The sequence below is a fragment of the Vulpes vulpes genome, chromosome 3 (genome assembly GCF_048418805.1).
Source record: "Vulpes vulpes isolate BD-2025 chromosome 3, VulVul3, whole genome shotgun sequence".
NCBI classification, from domain to species: domain Eukaryota; kingdom Metazoa; phylum Chordata; class Mammalia; order Carnivora; family Canidae; genus Vulpes; species Vulpes vulpes.
In genome coordinates, this window is record NC_132782.1 from 88,003,249 (window position 1) to 88,028,753 (window position 25,505).

General features: G+C 47.6%; 1 protein-coding gene across 3 annotated transcripts in view; it reads right to left on the reverse strand.

Annotated features, from left to right (window-relative positions):
• SDK1 (sidekick cell adhesion molecule 1) overlaps positions 1-25,505 on the reverse strand; it is an 885,268-nt gene that overhangs the window by 93,870 nt on the left and 765,893 nt on the right. For all 3 annotated transcript variants that reach the window (XM_072753253.1, XM_072753252.1, XM_072753254.1), the window contains exons 23-28: positions 21,614-21,723; positions 19,856-20,006; positions 19,017-19,254; positions 10,165-10,280; positions 8,925-9,114; positions 7,032-7,130 (exon numbers count right to left, since the gene is read on the reverse strand). In XM_072753253.1, coding sequence (XP_072609354.1) covers positions 7,032-7,130; positions 8,925-9,114; positions 10,165-10,280; positions 19,017-19,254; positions 19,856-20,006; positions 21,614-21,723 — 904 coding nt within the window. The remainder of the gene's footprint in view (positions 1-7,031; positions 7,131-8,924; positions 9,115-10,164; positions 10,281-19,016; positions 19,255-19,855; positions 20,007-21,613; positions 21,724-25,505) is intronic.

Here is a 25,505-nt window from a genome sequence, read left to right on the forward strand (position 1 = left end):
GGCAGGCTCTAAATGCTAAAAGCTCTCCACAGTAAAATATTTACGCAAATAAGCAAGTGTTTTTCCCCGTAGGCGCCTGGTGGTGTTTCATGCTGTTAATCTTTTTTTGGAAATGCAAGAACATGTTTTGATATAGATTACAAAAGCATGGGCTGCAGAGGTGTTTATATACTCGGAAGGCCGCGCTGCCCGAGTGGGAGCATTGATTTAAGGTCTCTGGGTGTGAAGCAAGTCTCGTTTCCCTTTCTCGCCCACGAACGCCGATCTGAATCTTTAGAAACTGTTTTCTCATCCTTCCTACAGCATCTGCAATTTGGTGTGCCAGCTGTAATAATATCCAGGTGACAGGTTACCCAGACAACATTTGTTACCATTACAACAGAAGATGCTCAGATGTGGTGTTTTTCTGCATTACGGGCAGACATAGCACTATTTTACTTTTTTGTCTGCTTCGCCATGGTTGGAATGCTCTAGGTATTTAAATGTTACCCTCTCCTTACCTGAATGGTTATGATTCTTAGTGATCCCCCCACCCCACCACCAGAGATTACAGGTAAACTCCCAACTTCTGAATGTCCCCTAGGAGCATCTCGTAACCTGACTCCAACCTGCCTTTCCTGGTTCTTTCCCTTGTCTTGTCTGTGCGAACCTCTGCTGGGGAGGGCCAGCTAGATGCTGGCACCAGGCGAAGCTTTGGGTGACAAGGAGAAATTTGCTGGCCCAGAAGACATGATGAAATACTAAATAGCCATGCACTTGAGTGAACATCTGTTGAGCGCTTACCACATGGAGGGTGTTTTCGTAAAGTCCTGACATACAACTCATTCAACCCTACAAGGGAGTATGAGTGTTGTTCCCATTTCAGAGATAGCGAAACTGAGGCACAGGGAGGCTTAGTAATGTTCCTAAATTAACCAGGCTGGGACACTGCATCTGCAATTTTGTCCACACTGCCCTCAGCCTGTCCGGAGCATGGTACAACATAGGGGAGAGTAGAGCCAGCACCTCAGGGTTCATGAGCTTATCATGTAGAGCATGCTGGCTGGGGATGCAGGGGATAGAGAATCATGTCACGTGGGGCTGTCAGAGAAGCTTCCTGAAAACAGCTGGTTGCATCAACTCCCAAGAGATGGTGAGGTTGGGCCTTTCCTCTCACTGTGTCTCACCCTCTGCAACCTCAAGAGGTCAAGCCCTGTTGACCCTCCCGCATGCCTCAGTCCTGCCGCGAGTCTGGGGTGGGAAGAGGGGCCGCCACTCAGAGTGAGGAGCTGAGGGAGCTACAGTGGCCCTGAGAGGCTGGGTGTACACTGAGCCCGGCCTATGGGGTCTGTGTGCAGGTGACAGCACCTGTTTCACTCACTGTGGAAATGGCAGATGACCAGAAGACACATGTTTGCAGTCTACAGGAAAGTTTCTGTGGCCAAAATGAACAGGGGGAACTTATGCAACACCTGTGACTGTGAATATTGTTTATGATCCTGTTAGTTGGTGTTTACTGGGCTAAGTTGTCCCGACTCCTTGTCATGGCACTAAAACAGTGGAGCCAGACCTCCAACTCAGACTTGGGCTTTGGGGTCAGGTCTCTTAGCCCCTTGGTACTTGGATGGCACTAATGTACAACGGATCTGAGAGCCAGGAAGGAAGGGGTAAGTCTCTGAGAGAAACATGGCCAAAGGATGTGTTACGGGCTAAACTGTATCCCCCCAAGTTCCCATGTTACAGTTCTAGCTCTGAGCATCTCTGGGTGTGCCTGGATTTACAGGGAGTATTGAGGTGAGATGAGGTCACTAGGGTCCTGGTCCAGTGGGACTGGTGCCCTTGTAAGAAGAGGTCAGGACACAGACACGCATAGAGGGGCAGCTACACGAGGGAGGCTACAGGGAGGACAAGGAGACACCGGCTCTGCCCACACCTGGATCTTGCACTTCCAGCCTCCAGGGTTGACAGAAATAGATTCTTGTTGTTTAAGCCTCATGCTCTGTGGTTCTCTATGTCAGCCCAGCAAACGAGTACAGAACATCAACTTGAAATTCCCAAAAGTAAAAAAGAAAAAAGCCCCTTATGGCTAGTAAACTTTAAAATGTCCCCCCCCCCCAAATATTCTGCTTTTAATCTCAAACTGGCCAAGATAAAGAAAACAAAGCATTAACGTCGACATTGGTGAAGGTGAAGCCATGTGGACACCCCCATCAGGAGTGCTGACTGATACAGTGTATCTGGAGGGAGAGTGTGAAATGTAGATGAAGAACCTTGGAAATGTTCTAGCACCTTCTCCCAGTTATTCTGCTTCTGGGCCTGCATCCTAAGATCATGAGAAATGCTGTGAAGATTCACCTCTAAGCACATCAGTCACATCGTTATTTCTGATTGCACAATTTGGGAGATGATCTGTATTTTTTTAATTTCAATTTTAATGTATTTGCATTTAAATGCTATGTTATTAGGATGAATGCGTCTGTACCGTGGAAGTCCAAATAGTAACTGAAGTATACAGAGAGTGTCTGCTTTTGGTAATGCAGTAAATCAGATGTCCCAAAACATCTTTCTATTAAGTCATTCAAAACTAAGAAGTATCAAGAAAAGAAAACCTAAATGCACAATTGAACTGGGAAGTGAGGCAGAGAAATTGTAGAGATTAACAAGGAAACAGGAATAACAATACAGAGAGGTTGAGATGAAGCCCAGGGCAGCCCAGGGATGGGAGCAGCTGACAGACTGGCTGGGGAAGCCGCTGGGGAAATCCAACATAAAACCACAACGAGACACCAGAATGGCAAAGAAGTTTAGATTCTGAGCCTATGGAGTGTTGGCAAAGCTGTGCAGAGCCATGGGGATCCTCACACATGCTGGTGGGAGTACAAATTGGTATCACTGCTCAGGAAAATGGTCTGGTGTCATTGTGCAAAGTTGAAAGCATGCCAACTCTATGGCCCAATGAGGCCATTCACGGGTGTGGCCCAGAGAACCCTTCCACATGTGCTCCACGAGGCAAGCACCAGGACACGTGTGCTGCAGACATGCCAGAGGTGCCGCACACATCCCGGTCGGGTGTGTGCGGACACGGACAGCCAGGGTGTCTATTTAGGAAAGATTCATGATGTGGGAAGAGAAGAGCAAAGTCACAGAAAAACACATGAAAGGAGTTTATATGAAATCTAAAAACGTGCAGCATTAATATTAGATTCTTTAAGGGTTAAATTTAACTCTAGGAAAATCATCCAGAAAACTAAAGGAGAGATAAACCCAAACCCTCTCGGGGGGACTGGCAGGCTCTCTGTCATAGATTGGGGAGCAGGGACACGTGCAGTTCACTGCCTCTACATCATACATGTGCTAGAATGATGTGAGTCCTTTGTAAGTAGGATATATTTTATAATTAAAACGTTAGGAAAATGATTAGAAGAAAAAACATATTAATGTTATTTTGGGGTGATGGAATTGTGGGTCATCCTGTTACTTGTTTGAATTTTCTATTTTTTTGAAGTTTACAGTGAATGTGTTATTTTTATTTTATGATAGTCCTTTTTTATCACAAATCTTTCAAACATACAGAAAATACTGGGAATAATATAGATCAAATATCAAATATTCATTGCACCAAGTGAAGAAATCTTGAGATTTTGCCAAATTGGATTTTTTTTTCATATAAGAGAGAAGATGAGACAAAGTTGAAGCTGTCCTGTGGCCCCACTGGATCCTCTTCCTCAGAGGTAACCTCCCTTCTCAATTCGGGTTGAGTTCCTGTCCACGAGTTCACACTTTCACTATATGCACGGACCCAGAAATGACAGATAATAATGCTTATAGAGTTGTTAAGTGTACAGGAGCAGTCTCACACTGTGTATATTCCTCTGGAACTTGTTTTCCCCCCAATTGGATGTTTGTGAGGCTTACTCATGTTGATGTATATAGATCTTGTTCCTGACTTTATCCGCTATTGTGTTTTCTGCTGTGTGAAGAGCCCACGATACACCTTTTTGTAGCCTGATTGATGGACATGCAGGTATCCGGCTCCTTGCTTGCCCTGTTGTGATGCTGGGCAAGCAAGGAGTGATGCTGCCAGGACCATCCTGGTGCACTTCTCCTTGGGTACAGGTGAGAGAACTCCAGGTTTGAGACTTGACGGAAAGGGCCTCTGGCATGCAGAGTGCAGGCCTGCTCACCTTGCCCAGCCATCACCAGATCCTTCTGCGGGATGGTTGTGTTGGTTCAAACTCCTAATGGGAGCGTATGAGTGTGTGTGTTTGCCCACTAGCCCGTCTCTCCTGGGTATTACCAGACTTTCTATGGCTCTAGGTGTAAATGATGCAAAAGTCTATTCCACTGTGGTCTGAATTCTCTGTTTGTGGTGCTTTTTGCAATTAGAGGCACAAACATTAGAGATGCCCTTAAAAGTAAGTGATGAGATTTTACTTTTGGACAGTGAGACTCATGGGATGATGTTGGCACCACCAGGCAGGGATGGGTGTGGAGGGAGCTTGTGGGTAGAGATGCCATTGAATGTGACTTTAAAGGCACAGAAGGGACAAGGGACTAGGCAAGCACAGTGGGCTGGCACTGGCTGAGGCCAGAACCTCCCCATGTTTGCAAGGAGGACCCGGGATGAGTAGTTCAAAGCCATGGCTACAAAATCAGCACATATCTGTCTATGGTAAGAGAGAAACACATGTGAAATGCTCACTTGCCTCCCATCCATCTCCTGTGGGGACCTCCTGTCAGAATGATTCCTATCAGCCCAAGATGGCTACAGTGAGCACAGAGGTGGGCACAGAATGAGCACCAGCCACAGTACTGGGGCAGAGGGCAGAGGACAGAGGCTGAGAAGGGAGCAGTGGGAGCAGGAGCTACCAGGCCTGGGGTGGGGATGGGCGCTCCCTCCTCAGCAGGCCAGGGAGACCCTACTTCTTGGAGACTCCAGGTCCTGGGACAGGTTGGAATTCACATTTTGTGCTCCAAAAATGTTTCCTGTCTCACAGCAAGCTGGTGATGCTTCCTGGATCATCAGATGTTTAGTCCTGCTCTGTCCAGAAGAGACAGCAGCTGGCGTATGGTGCTGAGGGACCCCAGGAAACCTCTGGCCTAGCCACGTGCTACACAGACCATCTCCCACCCCAGGCCTGGAGCACAAGGTGCAGGGCCCAACAGGTGTCTGTGATCCCGTCTCAACCAGATAGATCACACTTCCGCAGCGGCTTCTTCGGTGGCTCATTGTGATTTTAAAGTAGCAAGAACCTGCAGTTCTGAAGCTCACCCAATTCAGAAATACCATACTCATGCAAAATACCCCACCTAGCAACTCCAGAAATCACACAGGAAAAGTCAGATGAAGGAGGGCCACAGTCTTTGCAAGCAGACAACTTAGGGACACCGCTGGCCCTGTCTTCCCATCTTCATGAAACAAGAACTCAAAAAATGTTTGCCTGTTTAGTTATTATCTAAAAGGCAAACCTGAGTATGTCACAATGCTGCTCAAAGTCCTTGGGTGACTCCCTACTGGTCTCAGCACAGATCTTTTAAAAAAAAAATATTTTGGGGCAGCCCGGGTGGCTTAGCAGTTTAGCACCACCTTCGGCCCAGGGCAGGATCCTGGAGTCCTGGGATCGAGTCCCATGTCAGGCTCCCTGCATGGAGCCCGCTTCTCCCTCTGCCTGTGTTCTCTGCCTCTCTCTCTCTCTCTCTCTCTCTCTCTCTGTGTATGTGTCTCTCATGAATAAATAAAGAAAATCTTTATATATATATATATATATATATATATATATATATATATATATATTTTTTTTTTTTTTAATGAAATGAAACCCTTTTTCAAACCGAATCTTGGGAGCCTAATGTCAGAAGCACAGGTGTAAGTGGTGAATTTTACTGCCTACCTATAAGCTCAGGTTTATAACCTTACTGTAAACCACCCAGCACACAAGCTAACACATTTGGGGGTCTGCTGCAGGTTTGGATTAGGGAAATATCCTATGAGAGTGCTGGCCTGGGTCTGGAGAGTATACCGTGCCTGGTGCCCTGGCCTTTTGATGCCCGATTCACACATCTGGGCCTCTGGGCACTGCCTGTGTGGTGTAGCTGGCCATCCCCAGTAGTCCCCAGCCTGGCCAGGCCCACATCTCGAAGCTTGGATCTGCCTATACTCAGACAGGCACAAGGCATTCCATCTGGCTGAGTGGATGTCCCTCTTCCCTTTCCTTCCTCCAGGACTTGGGAGGCCACCTCCCTGCAAAATCCAGCTCCTGCCTTTGGTCCAAACTGGGGACCTGCTTGTGGGGCATCTCATGTCATCTCATGTCACCTATCATGTTGCACCTGTACCTTTCCCGGATGGCACCTGAGTGACTTGCATCCTGAGGACAGGCCCATCTTATTCACTCCTTATTGCCCGTCATGTACACGGTGTTAGGCATATGGGCGGCGCTGAATTTGTCATGGTGAAAGGCTAAATATAAAAGGGAACTGATGATGTTTTTTAAAATAAAACTTGCTACCTTTGGGGAACTATGAAACATGAAGGCTTTTCATCAGTGCTATCAGAGGGGCCCCCCAAGTGAAATGTTAAAAGTAAACAATTTCCCAGGGACCCAGGGCACACAATGCACTCTGGAAACTTCTTAAAAAGATTAGGTGAAGGCTCTGCAGCAGAGGATGCTTCCTGGTTCTGGGGAGCAAAGTCCAGGTCTCTGGCTCCCGTGAAAAATGAGCCTGCTGTTTCCTGGATACACATAGAAACAGCCTGGTTATTTCGGAGCTGAAGGAAGGACCAATTACAGATGGTTTTGTTGTGAACCATGAACAAATGGAAGAAATTCTGGGGTAACGAAATGTAAATTTCAGTCTGCAAAGAAACTTCAGCACAAAGCTCACAAAATAGTAGAGGGTCCTCACTTCTTAGCATAGAAAATGCTGGGCTGTGGCAGGCAGGGTTTTTTTTTTTCCCCAACCTCTTTCACATGTCATAAAAACAGATGAAATCAATCTAATTGCTATTTCCTTCTGAGCTATGATCTCTTTAATCACGACCGCTTCCTTACCCAGAATGATGCCATTGGGCTCCTCCGGCGGCTGCCACACGATCCGCACGGACGTGAGTCTCACTTCTGGGAACACAAGCCTCACTGGTGGGCCTGGGGCTAGAGAAAGTAGAGCAAACCCGTGATCCAGGTGCTACCACTGTATCACTTGGGGACATGACAAGGTTACATAGGACTCTGTGGGCTGGCCCAGCATTCACTACTATGGGTGACTCTGTTCACGGATGAGGTACTCCAAGGCTGCAAATGACTTCTGGAATCTAGCTGGCTGTGTGGCCCCCTTAGTGATTTTGAGAAAATACCTCATTTTGAATCCATCTCATCTGCTGTCCAAGTTCCAGAACGAGTGCTCACAAACTGCTGGGAATCCTGTGAGTGCAAGGTGTGTGAAGCCCAAGGCCAAGATCTTGCCAATCTGGGCTGAATTCTTTTTGGGGCTTGACACCTGCTAACAGGTGTTAGATAAATCAGAACTTCTTGTTGGAACTTAACTGACTGGTTCCCAGATAAGGGGCAATGAGTAGGGAACGTGGAATACAGAGATGAGATGATGTGTGTCACAGTCATGCAGAGGCTGTTGAATTCTGCCTCTGGCTATTAAGTTGAGAACAGTATTTCAAAATTTAAGCCTTGTGTTTAAATAAATCTGTGACCCTTGTGTTTGTTAAGAGGCTTGCATGCCAGGACAGATTTGCACAAATATGCGAATGTTGACATCAGCCTCAAGTGGCATCCTTTCCCTGTGCTGTCCGGAGGCTGATCATCTGGATTACCCTGAAAAGAAGGAGTGGAAAAGATGCTTATAATTGCACCATGGGAGAAGAAGGAAAATCTGTGACTTCTAGCCTCTACTTTAGGACGAAACACTTGTGAATGACCAAGGTTTAAGGCCCCTTATACTTGCAGTTTGTGTAACCTGGGCTGCCATGGCTTTGCATAGTTTTGCAAACAACCTTGAGGTCACTGCCCCTTCAGACCTCAGCCCCTCACCCCCACTCCGAGGCCCTGCATCCAGGAAAGGACTAACAGGAAGTGTGCAGAGCTCTTTCCTCTCCTCGAATGAAGCCCGGCACTAGGGCTATCTCCCAGTAGAACACGGAGAATGGTTCCTGGAGAACGTTCCCTGGAGAACGGTTCCCGCTCAGCAGCCAGAGCCCCCTGGAGGCTGATTTAATGACTTCAGTGGACACGTGTAAGGAAATCGATAGTTTTTCCACTTCTGCGAGAAGCTTCTGATCCCTAAGGTGGGTTTGGGGAGGGGCAGGGAGAGCAGTTATTTCCCCCAGAATACACCTCCCTTCCAAGATATTTGCTACAGTCAGTGTAACAATAAAAATGTAAAAGAGATAACCTTTAAGTGTTTGACATCTGCAAAGTGGAAAAACATATTTGCAAATGATTTAGACTTCCATAAAAACAGAACCATCAAGATGTACTTGTTATTCTGGCCTGGAAACAGGGGTGCGGGGCATTCTGGGGCCCATGGAACACACTGTACTCCATGCGGGAACACCTATTGACCTTTTGGCCTGCAAACGATGGGAGCGGGTGGCACAATGAGAATCGAGGCACCCAGGCGGGGAGGGGGGTTCTTAGCCAGATTTGTGCAGACACTGCCAACAGGAGTGGCCGTAGGTTTTATGGCCCCAGCCCACCGGGCCTTTATAGCACTGCCTCTTGCAGAGTTACGGCTGAAAATCTCATAGGTTCATAATTAGGCTGTAAAAATTCACTCCAGGCTGAAATTGGCCATATAAACACTCAGTGGCTGAAAAACAATTCTGTTTTGTTTTCCTCCACTGAAATAAAGGGGGGGGGGAGTGGTTTGTAAATTAAATTAAAAATGCCAACCATCCAGATTTTTTGGGTTATCCAAGCACACCGTCACCGTACCGTCATCCTTGGTCCGCTCCAGGATGAGGGGAGAGCTGGGGACTCCGTTCCCGATGCGGGTGAATGCCAGTACCTGGAGCTCATACAGCACAAACTTCCGAAGACCTGCCAGCAGTGCCGACTGTGAGTGGTTCCCTCGCACGACATGACTGCGGGGCTCGGGGTCCAGATCTTTGGCCCGGAACAGAACCTGGAGCATCAGGACACAAGCCCACAGTCATGACTCTACAGCGTGCCAGGAGCGGCCTCGGTGGTCATGGGGGCTTTCAACCACAAGGCTAGCACCAGCCAACTGCGCTTTCTCCCCCAGAACAGCTGTGTTTAAGGCTTAGGGATCTTGCTTCCATACGCTGGTATTTTGTGGGGAAGACAGACCCCAGAAGAGAAACCCAGTCCGCAGCTAGGGGAGCAGCCCCTGAGCCATAATTTACAAGATCTGAGCACATAGCAGTAGCCACACCAACTGCAGACACCAAAGCCAGGACTCAGTTATGAACAAAGACGTTTTACTTCCTACAGAAGGAGCCAGCGCCCCACTCAGAGTTCCCAGCTTATTGGGAGGTTGGGCTTCTGCTTCAGGAGAACTGCTTTAATCCACCTGAACAAAAACACAAGTGGGTGAGTGCAGGTCAGACTGGACCTTGGGTGGCTCAGTGGTTGAGTGTCTGTCCTGGCTCAGGTTGTGATCCTGGACCTTGGGTGGCTCAGTGGTTGAGTGTCTGTTTTTGGCTCAGGTTGTGATCGAGTCCCACATTGGGCTCCCTGCAGAAAGCCTGCTTCTCTCTCTGCCTATGTCTCTGTCTCTGTCTCTCTCTCTCTCTCTGTGGCTTTCATGAATAAATAAATAAGACCTTTAAAAAAATAGACTGGACCCAGCAAGGGCTCCCAGAGAGGCAGGGAGACGTGCAGGGAGGCGAGAACACTGACCCAGCACGTTCTAGCCTCAGAATGCAGCTTACAAACTAAAATCTCCTTTCCTTCTCAGACCAACCTTGGAGCTAGCTACCATGATCACTCCCATTGTACAGGCCAAGAGGCCGAGGCCAGTTTAAGTCACTGGCTCCTATCAGTGCCTTGCTTGGGAGGTTAGACCCAGGCTCAGCCCCAGATGGTAATGAAGTTTAGAGAAGTCACAAGATGTGCAAATCACAACTTGGGCTGGTGCGGGAGGTCCATAACACCATGCACGCTGGTTCAGGGGAGTGACGTGGTAGCACCTGCGCAGCCTATGCACACATACCTTGTAGCCCAGTATGAGCCCGTTCTGGTCCTGTTCGGGTACTGAAGCCCACGTCAGTAAAATCTGGGTGGAGCTGACAGCCTCTGCAGACACGTTTTCAGGGGCCGCTGAAGGAACTGCAAAGGATGAGCAAAAAAGATTGGTAGCCAAAGTCCAAAGGTTTCTAGAAATAAAGGTCCACTTTTCACTCAAACAATCAAGTTATCTTTGAAAGAGCAATGAATTCTGAGCGTTTTGGAGTGATCAGATTAAGCCTGTGGAGGTATAACAGAAATGTAAATCTTTTTCATATTAGCGACAAATTCCACAAATCCTGGGTATTTAGGAGCTCAATTTTACCTGAATCCACCCAGCAAGAAAATGTGCTTGGTCTGTTTTTATATTAACTTTTGGGAGCTACAGACTTTTATCTCAGATGGGAAATCCTCACTCCCAGACACCAGTTGAGTGACATCTGCAAATGCAGTATTCTGACAGGGGGCTGGGGGTGTAGGAGAGAGGAGGTGTCATCATGAAGGGGAGGAGAGGGAAGGTTTCCTAGGTCCCAGGCGTGCATCCTGTGCTAGAGGTCTTCAGATCCACACTCGCATCTAATAGCCACAATAGCCCAGCGAGGCAAGGTGATTAGCCCCATTCTGCAGATGGAGATACCAAGGCTGGAGGACGCTCCATACATTGCATTCCAGTGAGTGCTTTTTTTTACAACGAGGTGGGCCCGTGGAGGCGAGCTGTGGACCTCTTGACCCACGTACACGTAAGATGATGTTTTTATCTCTTCTGTGTATGGATGTCACTGAACCTACATTAATTTGTCATATGCATTTGCAATGGTCCAGATAGAATGTGTGTAAAGACAACAGTTAAGCTTTAAAAGGCTTTATAGTCGAGATAATCTCAATTTGCTTTGATAATTTGCTTGTGAGCCCATTTAAACTTTATGCAGATGGAAAAGATAGATCCAGAGTCCCCTGGTAAAGACAGGTGATGCCCCGAGCAAAAGGCAGCTGCTGGCTGTGGTGCCACCTACCATCCTGCAGGGCCTCCGTGGTCAAAAAGGAGGAGAAACACTTCAGGTTCACTGCGTTTCATGGCGAGTAATATGGGATAGGATTTGGTATTTTACTCAACCTTCAGGACAAGCCCGTGGGAGGGATCACTCTGCAAAGGGGGAAAAGGGGGCTCTGAGAAGGCACGTGGCCTGCCCACATCACTAATAAGTGGCAGAAGCCAGGAGGTCATGAGGTGTTCACAGGGAAGCGACAAGCTCATGGGCTCTGCAGCAAACTCAGACTCCACAAGACTCCTGAGCCGTGTGACCTGGGGAAGCTGCTCAATTCCTCTGGGCCTTGATTGTGCCATCTGAGAAACAGTCAAGCAGAGCCCACACGTCCTGGAGCCCATCTTCTCCCTCCCCCATCCTGGTACCCATCACTAGGCTCCGTAATGAGCAGGTGATCAGCGGCTCTGTTCGAAGACAGTGAGACAACAACACTCTGATCTCCTTGCTCTACGGAAGGAGGGGGAGCGAAAGGCTACCGAGCACCCTGCATCCTCAGTGTCCACTCCGCAGGCCCACCAGGGCTCCACAGACTAGGGGGAGGTAGTGTACGAGCACACTTCAGAAGCAGTCTGCTCATGGGGGCTCTCTCCACCCTCCATCCACAGACCCACTCATTCATTCATTCATTTATTCACACAAGTGCTCCCTCCTTGAGCAAAGTGACTGGTCATAGCTAGGTCAGTCATTTACTCTGAACACATAAAATGACAGGGTTTGCACAATAATGCTGCCCTCCAACATTTGATTCCGGATTTTCTTCACTGATGTGATTTGGTTTTCGTTATGGGTTGGGTTGAATTGTGTCCGCTGCTTCCTAGCCTTCATAAACTGAAGTCCCAACTACTAGTAGGTCAGAATGTGACCTTATTTGGAACTAGGGTCACTGCAGATGTCATTAGTTAAGATGAGGCCATACTGGAGTAGGCAAAGGAGCATGGCCCTGCCAACAACTTGGTGTCCAACTTTTGGCCTTCAGATGGTGAGAGAATAAATCTTTGTTTTAAGCTGCCCCGGCCTGGCCTGCTTTGTTATGGCTGCCGCAGGAGACCGATACTGTCTTTAGGAAAAAAGTGCCAGGACTCACCTGTTACCTTTTCTGGAAGCACGGCCAGGTCACCACCACAGTCAGTGGTTCCCGCAGATAGGGATCTGCTGAGGGGACATGAGCCCGAGGTGAGGCAGGGCACTTTCTGGTCCCCAGAGAGGGGAGTCATAGAGGCAAAGGCCTGGGATGCTAACCCTAAGACAGGGTGACTTCTCCGGCCTCCACACTCCAGCAGTGGTCCTATCCTCTGCTACTCACCACATGACCATCTTCAGGACTCGGGCATTAGACTGGCTGCCAGTGGAGGCAACCAGCATGTCCCCAGAACAGAAAAGTCACCTGTTTGTGTCTGTTTGCATTAGGGTTCAGGGGTCTTCCTCATACTTTCGGAGAGAGAGAGAATGCTGGTCAGCCCACACCTGGTAGATACACTTTTTCTTCCCAAATATGTCAGTCAAGAATCATTCATTTGGTTTGCCAGTCATTCAATAAAACACTATTAATTTATCTGAGAAGCTAAGTGTCATAAAAAAGAATATTTTTATAATTTCAAGTTTACTTAGCCCTCTAAGGGAAGTGTGCTTGCCACCCACGCCTCTATGTGTCCCTAGTGTCTTCTGGTGGTGGCTTCCACAGGGCTCATTCATGCTCTTCCTGGCCGGCTAGGGGCTCCCACCATGGCAGTCATGAGGACATCGCTCACACATATGCTTATTTTATTTTAAAAAAATGAGCAATACACTGCTATCTCGAATCAACTGTGAATTAAAGGAGTCACGACTGCACGAAGGAAAGGTAAACCTACAATTTGTCTGAATTTATTTAGAGTAAGATGAGAACTCCAAAGGTGTTGCGTGCCCATGATAGCAGTGCTGTGTTCTGAGAACTGTCAGAGAAAGGCAGAGAAAGGCCACTATCATAGCAACACAATGGGTCCACCTCTCCAATCCGTAACTGTTTCCTGCAGGCCGGTCTTTGACGCCATGAGTGTTCAGTCCTCACCGTGGATCTACAAATATTAATGATTTTCTAGGTGTGGTAATATGTGCACCCCTTTCCTGAAGGGTACCCATAGCCCCGGAGAAGGAAGGCCAGCTGGTGAGGGGGGTGATCTGGATATGGCACCCGGAGCTCGGCTGGGTCTCCAAGGGCAGAGCCACAGAAAATGGTGGCGTTCAGGATGACAATTTCAGTGGATTCAAATCTCACCAGGAACCAATCTGCCATTTTGTAACAGAGGACCTATGTTTTTAAGATTTGGTAAAAACAAAACAAAAAACAAACAAACAAAAAAAACCCACCTTACCCATTATCTGGTTTTGAGGGAGATTCGACTCCCTTTCCAACCTGTCATCTCGTGTCTGGGAGCAGTCCCAGAGATTCCCTTTCATTAAGAACAATCCTGATCAAAACACTTCTCTTTTCCTTCGTTTGCTCTCACTCCTCTATAGGATTCCTCACTGCTCAGTCTTTTGATTTTTAGGGCCGCATTTATCTTATAATATATCATAACAAATCATAGGATGTCATGAAACTCAAATTGTAATTCAAAATAGGAAATGTCATTTAAATGTGGTTCAAAATGTTCTGCTCTGTTCTTCCCACACTAGCTTCCCGTATGCCTACGACTGTGTGTAGGTACCCATGTGTGGCCATCTCCATGAGACATGGGTCTGCACTTTCATTCTCCCCATCAACTGCACTCCACCACTGGGGTTCACCACCCCTGCACCCTCTCCCACTCCCCCCACCCAGGGCTGAGTGGTGCCTGGCAGGGTCTTTTCTCAGAAGGGGTGATTTCTTTGCTGGGGAGGCCATGTGTTCAAATTCATCAGGACCAGGGAAGGCAAGACATCAAAACTGCTGTGACAGGGAGGGGCTTGCTCATCAGAGGTGAGGGGCTGCCCCCAGCAGGAGGTTCTGGAAGTGCTGTTCAGATGTGGAGGTGCCAAAGCCCCACAGGACCAGCACACTGGAAGGGGTGCCAGAGAATGCCCCAGGTTGGGGAGGAATGATGTCTGAGCACCAGTACTCTTGGGTGGGTGGGTGGGGGGAGAACAGCCTAAGATGGGTCCTGAGGAGCTCACTTTTCTAGCATTAAGAATGTCTGAAGTCTGAGTCATCTCATCTAGAAATGAAGGACAATAACCCTATTATTCAATTTATGATGAAAACACCTGCAGAACTAAAACTCTTCTAATTGAACAAACATCCCATTAAAAACTAAAAAAAAAAAAATGTAAGCCAGAACCCTCAACATAAGAAAGAATGTGATAGTATAGAGCAAAACTTACATTTCAAGAACAATTTTTACTCTAGATCAAAAACTTTCTCATCAAGTGAACGATCAATGTGGCAATAATGAAATCAATGCAGTTAATTCTGGAGGCTGGCTATGATTCTCCTTAGCCACACGTACATATGTTTGTGTTAGATTTTGTCAACCAAGACCAAAACAAACACATTATGCCTTTTTTTTTATACAAAAGCTTTACCTTGATATTACAAATGGTATCATTCAAGAGGATCGCCTTAGTTATTGGGTAGGAGATGATGCAAGATTGTCTGAGGAGAAGAGGACTAGAAGAAACCATCTGGAGTGAGTTTATGCATAGAGTGATCTCCTTAGCATTCTCCTGACCACTGTAAAGGGAGCTTTGTGGCAGCAGCAAAGATTTTTTTCAAAAATACAGTCTTATCTCAGCATTTTGCCATTGGTTTACTTTGTTTTATAGGAGTATTCTTTGGAAACTTAACAAAACAGTATTATTTTCTATTTTTATTATTTTATTCATCCTTATGTGTCATTTAAAGTTTACAGTTTTCTGAACAAAATCCTTGAAAAGTGATTTAGCCAAGTGTAAAACTTGAGGTTAGCAGTTATTTCCTCTCAGCTTCTTCAAGATTATTCTTATTCCATTACGATTCCATTGCTCCATTGTCTTCTAGCCTCCACTGATCTTGAGAAGTCCACTTCAAATTGTCTTGCCTTCTGGATATAAGATGTTTTCACACCAAGTGTTTTTAAGATTTTCTCTTTGGCTCCCATGCTTTACAGTTGCAACATAATGCATTTTGGTGTAGATTTATTTTATTTATTCTGCTCAGGATTCACTTTTCTTCAGTCATCAATTCTGAAACTTCTCAGCTATTATCTCCCAAATTTTCTTATTCTCCTTTCCTCCTTCCTTCTTCTCTGAGTCTTATTAGGTATAAGGAGGACCTTCTTATTCTATTCTTTATGTCTTTTAGCTTCTCTACCATGTTTTCAGTCTCTGTGTCTTTGTGCTGTATTTTAAGTTACTTACTCATATCTAGCTTCCAGTTTGGTAATTCTCTCTTTAGCAGTGTCTAAATTGCTTTTCACCTAATCATAGTGTTTTATTTTCAGTGGCTGTGTCCTATATGTTTTTCTTAAAAAGCGTTTTACAATTAGCATCTTAATCTTTACCTAAAGTTTTAATGTTTTCTTTTCATAATTTAAGACTACAGTCTTATCTTACATTTATTCCAGCTCTATTGTGATATAATTGATACACAGCATTTTGTAAGATTAATGTTACAGTGTGTTGATTTGAGACACTTATGTACTGCAAAGAGACTACCACCGTAATATTAGCTAATGCCTCTAACAATCACAAAATTATTGTTCCTTTCTGAGAACATGTAAGATCTACTCTCTTAGCAACTTTCAAGTACATAGTACAGTAGTATTAACTATGATCACTATGCTATACATAATATTGCTTAGAACTTACTCATGCTACAACTTAAAGTCTTTAATAATTTTAAATATACTCATTACATATTCTCTTTCATACTAGTATGTATTTTAAAGTAATCAGGGCCCTATTTCCTTCCCTCTCATGATTCTTAGTCAAGGCAAAGTATCTCCTTGTGTGTTTGAAAATTGTGTCCTCATCTTTCAAAAGTTGATCTTTATTTGGAACAATGTGGCTGTGGTGATCTCTCTACAGAGATGTTTCCTTCTTTGGTTACACAGAACATCTGGCCTTGAACCATGTTTCTTTCTATTTCTTTTATCTTTTTTTTTGTCATTTAAAAATTTTTTTGTTTTGTTTTTGGAGGACAGTGAAATGATTTATTGGGGTATAATATATAATATTTCAGGAGGAGTGGGTCATTGTTTCCCCTGGGGTAATATTTTCTGGTCAGTGAGGATGCTCCTCAAGGCCCTCCAATGATATATGAAGTACACAATCTCTGAACCATACTTATTTTAATAACAATTAACACTGTTATTGTCCAGCTTTTTCAATTTTATGTTAACCACCTTGGGGATTGAACTAATATCACATTGTGGTTTGGATTTTCATTTTCCTGGCAGTGAATAATGTTGATTAAGGATCCTTTCATGTGCTTAACTGACCATTAGTATGTCTTCTTTGGAGCCATGTCTGTTCAGATCCTTTGTCAAGTTTTCATTTTTTTATTAAGATTTTATTTATTTATTCATGAGAGACACACAGAGAGAGGCAGAGACATAGGCAGAGGGAGAAGCAGGCTCCCTGTAGGGAGCCTGATGTGGGTCTTGATCCCAAGACTCCAGGATTGTCCTGAGATGAAGGCAGGTGCTCAACTACTGAGCCACCCAGTTGCCCCGCTTTGTCCAGTTTTTAATTGGGTTATATTTTCACTGTAGAGTTGTAAGAGTTTTTTTTATATACATCTTTTATACCAGTCCCTTATCAGATGAATGATTTGCAAGTATCTTCTATGACTGGAGGACTGTTTTTTTTTTGTTTTTTTACTTTATGGTATGCATTGAAGCACAAAGGTTTTCATGTTAGTAAGTCTAAATTTTTCTTTTGTTGTTTGTGCTTTTTGGTGTCTGAAATCATGTTTTACATTAATTTCTTTTCTAGGAGTTCCTGGACCAGACAGAGTAAATTCAGAACCCAAACCTGATTTGGGCACAGGACTTAGAGTTACCTTTTTTTTTTTTTTCCTATTTAGAGTTCAGGTGGCTAGGTGGACACAGATAAACTATCCTGGCAGAGATTTTCAATCTCCCCTTTCAAAGGGGGCACAGCATTCAGGAGCTTTGTCTACCTGCAAAGGCTCTGATTCTAACTCCTCTCCTTGTGTAGACTCGTGGCAGAACCTCCAGTTCCTGGGTGGGTACCAAGTCCTGAAATTCCTGGGATGGATGCACCCATGCCCACCCCCCAAGGCAGCGACAGCACCAGCTCAGTACCTACTGCTTGAGTCCCTTTGTGCCTCTGACATCTGCGGACTTTCTCTGTTTTTCTAATGAGGACATCAATAAATTCTAAATCTCAAAAAAATTATATTCTGTCTATAATTTTCTAGTTAGTCACAGCAAAGATTTTTTAAAAAGTATTTTCTCAGTCTGTCTGCCTATCACTGGGGTTAGAACAGTCCTCTCAGAATGTTTCAAGTCCTCTTCTTTGTCACAAAGACTCAGAGACTGAATAGAGCTTTTTAGAAATCCAAGTGATCACATAGCCACAAGCTGAGCGTGGTGCCTCAATCTTTTGTTCCTAATGTAATAAAATCTACAGCCTGAAAGAAAGCCAGGAAGGCATCTGAGGCAGCCCCAGCTGCTCCAGCAAACCCCTCTTTAAGTATCAGTCCTCTTGGAAGAGGCGTGTATGGTACATTTCCTTCTTTTCAGGAGAGAACCCTGCCATTTCAGACCAGGTGGAAAGAGCTGGTCTGTGTCACGGTGTGTCTTAAATGTGACACCAGCCCTCTCTGTCACTCCACAAACTCAAACCAGGCTAACGAGGGTCCTCCAAACCACAGGTCAGCACGCAAAGGCCAGCAGGTCAGCACAGACTCCTGAGTGATGACCTGAAGTACTTTCCCTTTCCTCCCTGGCAACCAGCAGCAACCCTGAGCCTGGGGCTCTGTGCACAGGAGAGGGTGCCATTGCTGGACAGGTTTTAGGGGTCAGGCGCGCCTGCTCTTTGCTCTTTCTTCTTCCTTGGGTAGCTGGGCACAGATGAGGATTAGGCCTGTGGCATAGCACAGCCTGGGTCCTTGTATCACAAAGAAGAGAGCCACCACTGAACAGGAACACCTGTCTTCCTCGGTGATGAGTGAGAAATGAACCTCTATTGTGTTAAAGCAACTGAACCTTTGAGGGGCTATTTGTTAGTGCAGGTGAGACTATCTTAACACATCCCACACACTACTTTGTCAAGAGGAGGTCCTGAGGGCCTTGTGTATTAAGACATCCTTAGAATCTCTATACACTTGGGGCGTCTGGGTGGTTCAGTTGGTGAAATATCTGCCTTTGGTTCAGGTTGTGATCTCAGGGTCCTGGGATTGAGTCCCGCGTCGGGCTCCCTGCTCAGCAGAGGAGTCTACTTCTCCCTCTCCTCTGCCTCTCCCCTCTGCTCACGAACACTCTCTCTCAAATAAAGTTAAAAAAAAAAAAAGAAAATAAACTCTTGCTTATTATCACTGATAGTGAAAATTACACCTAATTTAAAAGATAATACCAAGAGTCCAGCCCCCCACCCCCACCCCGTAACATCCATGATTAATTTCAAATTAGTGGTGTGGACTCCAATGACGTTTTACTGAAACTACCATTGAGATTGATCTAATTACTGGGTTAGTAAAGTGTCAGCATAGACTCGGGGTGGGGGAAGCGCCAATGAGATGCAATGTGAGGACCGGGGGACACGGAGCTCCGTCTCTGGGGAGACACAGGTTGGGGCTGAGCCTCCGGGGTGGGAAGAGCCTCCAGCTCACCTGACTCCCGTGTGCGGCCCCGCACTGCCGCGCTCCAGGGCCCGGCCCCGATGGCGTTGAATGCCTGCATCTGGAGCTCGTACTCCGTCCACTCCTCCAGCCCCTCGATGGTGAACTCCCTCTCCAGCCGGTCGTTGATGACTTGTGTGAGCGACGGAGCCTGGAGGTCGGGGCGCCAGTACTTAATCCTGTAGCCCACTGACTCGGGGTTCCCGTTGTACTGGGAATCGGGCAGGGGCTGGAAGCAAACAACAACCGTGGTGAGCGGGCGTCTCCGAACCACCACCTGTCGAGGTCCTCCAGTGCGGGCCTGTCTTAGGAGCCCAATCCCACAGAAAATATTTCCGGGGGCAGGGGGGATATTCTTAGAACTTTTACTACATTTCTCCCTGGAACTTTTCTTCTGTTAATTAAATGAAATCCTGTCAGTAACTTGGGCTGGACGTAATTTCTTTTAATACATTTTGGCTTAATTTTGTGGGGGAAATGTTCTGAATAAATATCAGGCTGGCTCTCCTACAAACATTGAGTATTGCCTCCATGTTGACCTAGCTTAAGGACTTATAGGTCCAACCTGAGGCACTGCTGGCTTCCCTCCCCCAAAGAATATTCCTCAGTACCAAGAAGCCTGTGAGTAATGCTCCTAATTAACAAGATCTCCTGGGCTGGTCTGTGACCCAACAGCAACTGTAAAATGCAATACTTTTGGGTTGAACGAAGAGATAAGCTTTGCCTCAGACAAAGCCATGACTAACAAGACACTAAACTCTGGCTTTACATGCACACCATGAACACTCAAGGTGACCATCCCTGCAGCCCACTCCCAGCCCCCAACTCACCACCCAGCGGAGCCGTAGGCTGGTCTCACTGGCTGTTCGCACGGTGACGCTGGTGGGAGCCACGTCAGGGGGCGCCTGCAGTGTCTGGATGACCCGGGATGATTGGCTGATGGGGCTGGAACCGACAATGTTCACCTGCCTCATTCGAAATCTAGAGGGAGAACCATGGGCATGGTTATTCTGCAGGAAAAGACAATGTGGAGAGATGGATGGAACAAAAACCCATAACCTTCTCAGAAGGTGAGGCTGTGTGTCCATCTGTGTCATGAAGGCTGTTGCTCAAGGATACCTTCTTTCCACTTGGTTTCATTAAAAATGCAAATTGCATATTTGGCCCTTTGGCCTCAAAGCCTCCCAAGAACAATAAATTTGTTCCAGTGCAAAGATTTTAAATTCCCAAGTGAAGCATAATGGGATGGGTTACATGGCCAGAAATCTATGTCATCAGATGCCATCAGCTGATTCATGTTTAGGGTAGGGTCAGGAGATTAGCTGTCGAGGGGCCAAATGGCAGCCTTGACAGTCTGGTATTGATTCAATGAGCACAGGTGCCTGCACCTAGGGGATGAGCCCTGGCCCCAGAGTCCACACCCTGGGACTCGGACCCTGGCCCCAGAGTCCACACCCTGGGACCCATTGGTAGCTGAGACCCTGAGGCCAATCATCTCCTTCCCTATAAAATGAGGTGGGGTGGATGTGCTTTAGAGCCTTGATGAATGTTCTCAGCTCTCTCTTCTTTGTTTATATGTACAATTTCTTGGAGTGAACTTCTACACAAATGTGCCCTGAGCACACACGCCTGTTCACCACAGAGGCTGGAAGAAGACAGGGACAGGGGTCTCTAGTCACAGTTTCTGACCTTCAAAGCAATAATATAGCTGGTACCAGCTACATGTGGTAAGCCTGAAGCCCCTGTAGCTTGTTTTTTGAGAAATATTTTCCTCTAAAAATGAGTATATGGTGCCCTGATTATCTGCTCTGGTCTCAGGGAGGATGTCACAATGAACAGGAGCTGAACAGCATCTCTCATTAAGCATTGTTTTAAAAAGCTCTAATGTCAGTATTATACCAAAAAGAATGTTCTTCACGAAGATGTCATGTCACCTTTTACTCTCTGAATTACTCATTCTTAGTCTTTTACTCCCTGATCTTATGGAACGTATCTGTTCTGGCAGAACAATGACATTATCAAACTCAACATCTGGTGATAACTGGAAATTTCATCTCGGTCAACGATCTTACGGGAAGTTATAACGTCTCTAACAGCTTGCGATTGTGCGACCCTTTGTTAAGGCCAAGGATTTACTGCCTGGATAGGTTTCAGGATCAAGGAGTTAAAGGTTGCATGGCAGGTTAAGTGCTTGATTAGTGAGCCCCGCCACTCCTGGGTCCTGGAAGGGGGAAGCAGAAGACGTTCCCAGGACAGCCGCCCTGTTTACACACAGCATGTTAATAGTCCCAAGGGGTCGTAGAATTTATAAGGAAAACCCCACATCTCGGCTGCCTGGGGCTCTTAGTTTTGAGCCATTGCAGCTAGCGTTGATGGAAGGAGCACTGCTAACCTAGCATCAGGGATATACTCTCTCCAGGAATGATACACAGCTGTGTATCTTGCTCCTAAGGTTCAATGTACTGTTATTACCACTTGGAAATGTCTCAATTTCATGCACATAACTGGGTTTTGTTCTTGCGGGCTGAAGCCATCTGTTGGAGTTGCTAGCCTTCTTCCTGCAGCAGTTTATCACTGGCTTCTCTCACCTGTAATGAGTATAGGGTGTGAGGTTTGGGATCTCCAGCGTCTGGGCATCAGGCTCGTTCTCCTCCTCGTAGAGGCTGACCCACTCCTCCTCATCACCGATGGCTCCAACCTGTGGGAAAGAAGATCCTTGGATGGGTGGATGAGCTGCAGAGCAGAGGCTGCCATTTACCGGATGTGCAGCTGCCTGGTGTGCATCAGGCTATGCAGACCCACCCCGTGTCCTCCATAAGTGGATCTTGCACACACACCCTCAGTCTAAGCCCTGGAGCTATGGCTCCTGCTATTCCCTCAAAGGTCAGGACCTCACATACCATCCTGTCCTTCCTCCTGGTTGACAGGTGAAGACCCAAAGAGAGGGTCAGAGAGAAGACTTGGTCAGGGGGACTGACCGGGGGACTCCAGTCTCTCCCTGTTCCGACCCTGCCCATTCCTGTCCCAAACACACACCAAAGATCCAGTGCAGGCCTTGCACAGAGAAGGACTGTCTGCTGCCATGGGAGCTAGACCAGCAGGCCAAATCAAGAGAGCCATGAGGGGAGATATTGTGACATCATGTCAGCCAGGAAAGCCCTAATTCTACCACACAGGTTTCTGCATTCCTACGCCAGGCACACTGGGCCTCGTGCAGCCTGTGTGGCTCTGGGAGCCCCAGCAGATGCATATAGAGGGAAGGCTGGAAGCACCAAAGGGGTTTCAGGCCAAACAAACTGGGGTGAGGTGGGTCTGCCTAGGGCCCTTTGCTTTTAACACATTGTAAATGTGTCAGATGACAGCGCAGAAATGTGCTCGTGAAGCTTGCAGAGGACCAGTCGGCAAGGGCCAGGTGGCTAGAGGATGGCATAAGAATTTGAGATCTTGGAAACTTGGAGGAAGGTCCAGGAGGGCATAGAGGAGGCAGAGTGCACACAGCTGGGCAGCCTACCTCCTCCAGAAGGCTACATGCAAAGTCAAAGCTCTAAATACTCAGCGTTGAAAACATGGAAATAGTCTGGCAGTTCTCAATAAGTTAAACATAGAATGATCCTATGGGCCAGCAATCCTACTCACAGGCAGACACTGAAAAACCTGGAAGCTGATCCCCTAGCAAGTATAGGAGCGCATATGTTCACGGCGGCTCTATTCTCAACAGCAAAACGGGAGGCCACAAGGAGCCCAGCTGGTGGATGCACAGATAAACACCCGTGTAGCGTCCATGTAGGGAAGTACTAGCCAGCTGTAAAAAGGAATCTACAGTGCAGGTGTCCTTGAAAACATGAAGCCAAATAAAAGAAGACCCGAGAGAGCACATTTATATGATTCTACTTCATACCATTTACAGAATAGGTAAATCCACAGAATCAGATGCAGGTGGGTAGGTGCCAGGGGCTGAAGGAGGAGAGAATGGGCAGTGACTGCTGAATGGCATACTGTTTCGGGGCGCTGAATATATTTGGGAACCCGGTAAAGGTAGTGGTTGCACCGTGAGTGCACTCACTTGTGAACCATGCACTTGAGAACAGTTAACTTTCTGTTACGTGAATTTCACTTCACTTAAAAAAAATAGTGTTAAAATAAAATGTGGGACAACTGGCCAGAAACGCATGGAGAGAAAGATCTGGAGATCAGAGCCGATGAGTAGCTGGGGAGTCAGCGAGGCAGCTGAATGGGGCAGTGATATCAGGAGATGGAGCAGTTTACACAGCTGGGAGCCGGGTGCACAGCCCCCAGGACCACTGCATCAGCTCCAGTCCCTCCAGTCCTCAGCACTGCAACCCCCAGCGGAGCCCCCAGACCCTCACTTCAGAGACACAGAAATGAAAGAAGGAGAAAACAGATGTAGATCGAGGATTGATCTGAGTGGCACAGAACACCTGTCTTGGAGAATGGGAGTTAGACCAACTATAGAAACAGTGCCAAGTGCCCCCAGGGCCCACGGCTGCCACCTGCCTCCTCCACTGTCCCCGCGGAGCAGGAGAGGACCAGGAGGAGAAGATCACCAGCGCTGACCGTGGCCTGGGTCTGTGCAGTGCTGCTGGTGTGACGTTGAGGGGGCACTAAAGTTCACTCAGGAGCCCGGCCTGGGGCTCAGCGTCCAGCTGAGAGGAGACGCAGTAGGTGTCTGTGGGATGAAGGGCGGAGGGCTGAGAGAGGAACCATAGGGCTGGAGGAGGTTAGGTCCTGTCACGCCACAGCTGCACACCAAACAGCTCCGCATGGCTCCCAGACACCCTCTGTGCCTCCAGGTGAGGGCCCCAGGCACAGCAGTGGGGTGGGGAGGCAGGGAGGCGGGGAGGTGGGAGGGCTGGGACCAGATTCTCTGCTCAGCATTATTCTAGGCGTTAACGAGATTTATGAATGCCTTAACGTCGAAATGTCAACAACCCAGCTGAACTGTATTGAGTGTGAGCCCCCCCAAATGGGGCCTCACAGCGTGTAGTGGTTTCTGAGGCCCAGGGAGAGGGATCCGTGAGAGACTGAATCAGAACATCTATACTATTTCTTGGGAGACGTTTAAGAAAAAAGAAGGAAAGGAGGAAAAAGAGAAAAGGAAAAAGATGACTTCAGTTTCAGGGCAATCAGTTCAAGACCTTTTATTCACAGCTCCATCCCAGGCTGAGATGCTGTGGAGGGTCAAGCAGGGCGGCCGGTGCTCATGGCTCCGGCTCTGAGTGACCCAGGCAGGCACAGGCACCTGCTCACCACCGTCCAGCCCTGTGGTGCCCTTGCTGCTGGCGTGCATTCGCATCCTTCCACGTCTGTGCGTGTGTGGGAAAAACCTGCATGCTAAGTGCCACTTATCGTCCAAATCCCCAGGCCCAACTGTGGAGGCCACTGTGTTTCTGCAAAGCCACTCCTTCCTTTTCCACCTCTCCCTGGGCCCCCAGCGCCACCCCTCCAAAGGTGGATGCTCTCTTTGAGCTCCTGGTGCAGATGAATACTCCAGGCTAAGAAATAATGGGGCCTGGTGCCGGCAGGCTCTGGGCCTTGAACCCCGACATGTTTGGATTCCATCTATCTGGTTGCCTCGCTGACCTACAAGCATTCATCTGCCATCCTGGGGGGCTGCCCTTACCCCATGGACACCCACTGGCCTGCCTGGGCACCAAGAACTCAGGGTGTGGCCTTGGTTGACGAGGCTCAGCAGGAGGCCTCAGCAGGGTCAGCAGCAGTCAGCCGCCCTGGGTTCCACAGCCTGTTTTACCCACATGCCTGAGAAGATTGGGGGAGAACTGGCACGGCCTCCTGATGATGCCTTTGGAGGGACAGACACCCACTAGCCATCCATGGGCGATGTAAAAGCAGGACAGGTTGAAGCCGCAGGACACCACAGGCTACTGCGGTTCTCTCAGAACACTGGTCTGCAGCTCCATTGGTAGAGGGTCCGGGAGATGCTCCACTGCCAGGACGTGCGTGGAGCCAGCAGGATGATGATAGCTACTTAGCTTTGCCAGGGAGAACCCCTCCTCCCCCGCCCCGAGGGTCTCTGAGGAGGGAAGGTTCTCCTTCTGGAGCTCCACTGCCCTGCTGCTATTCTCATGTCCACGAGCTCCAATGTGCTTTCTGAGGTCGCTGCCGGCGGAGTGCAGACAGGGCTTCTATTTTGCCGGGGGTAGCCGCCAGCTGTAGGGTGAGGATGAATGGCTGGGGACACCCAAGGTTACACTTTCCTGTCTTCCCATGGGGTGCTCTGTCTCCTTTTTAAAAGACCTGGATTTGAATGTGTGCCAAATCAGTGGCGAGCCCAGGTGGGCACCGCATGGCTCCATTTGGCTCTTTCTGCCACCCTCCCTGCAAAGCCAGCCTGTCATTATCTGGAGGCATCACTTAGTCTCAGACACTTGTACCTTACACACCTGTACCTTACAAATGCTCTTCCCTCTCTCTGAAGTGTGCCCTCCCCCTCCCTCTCCT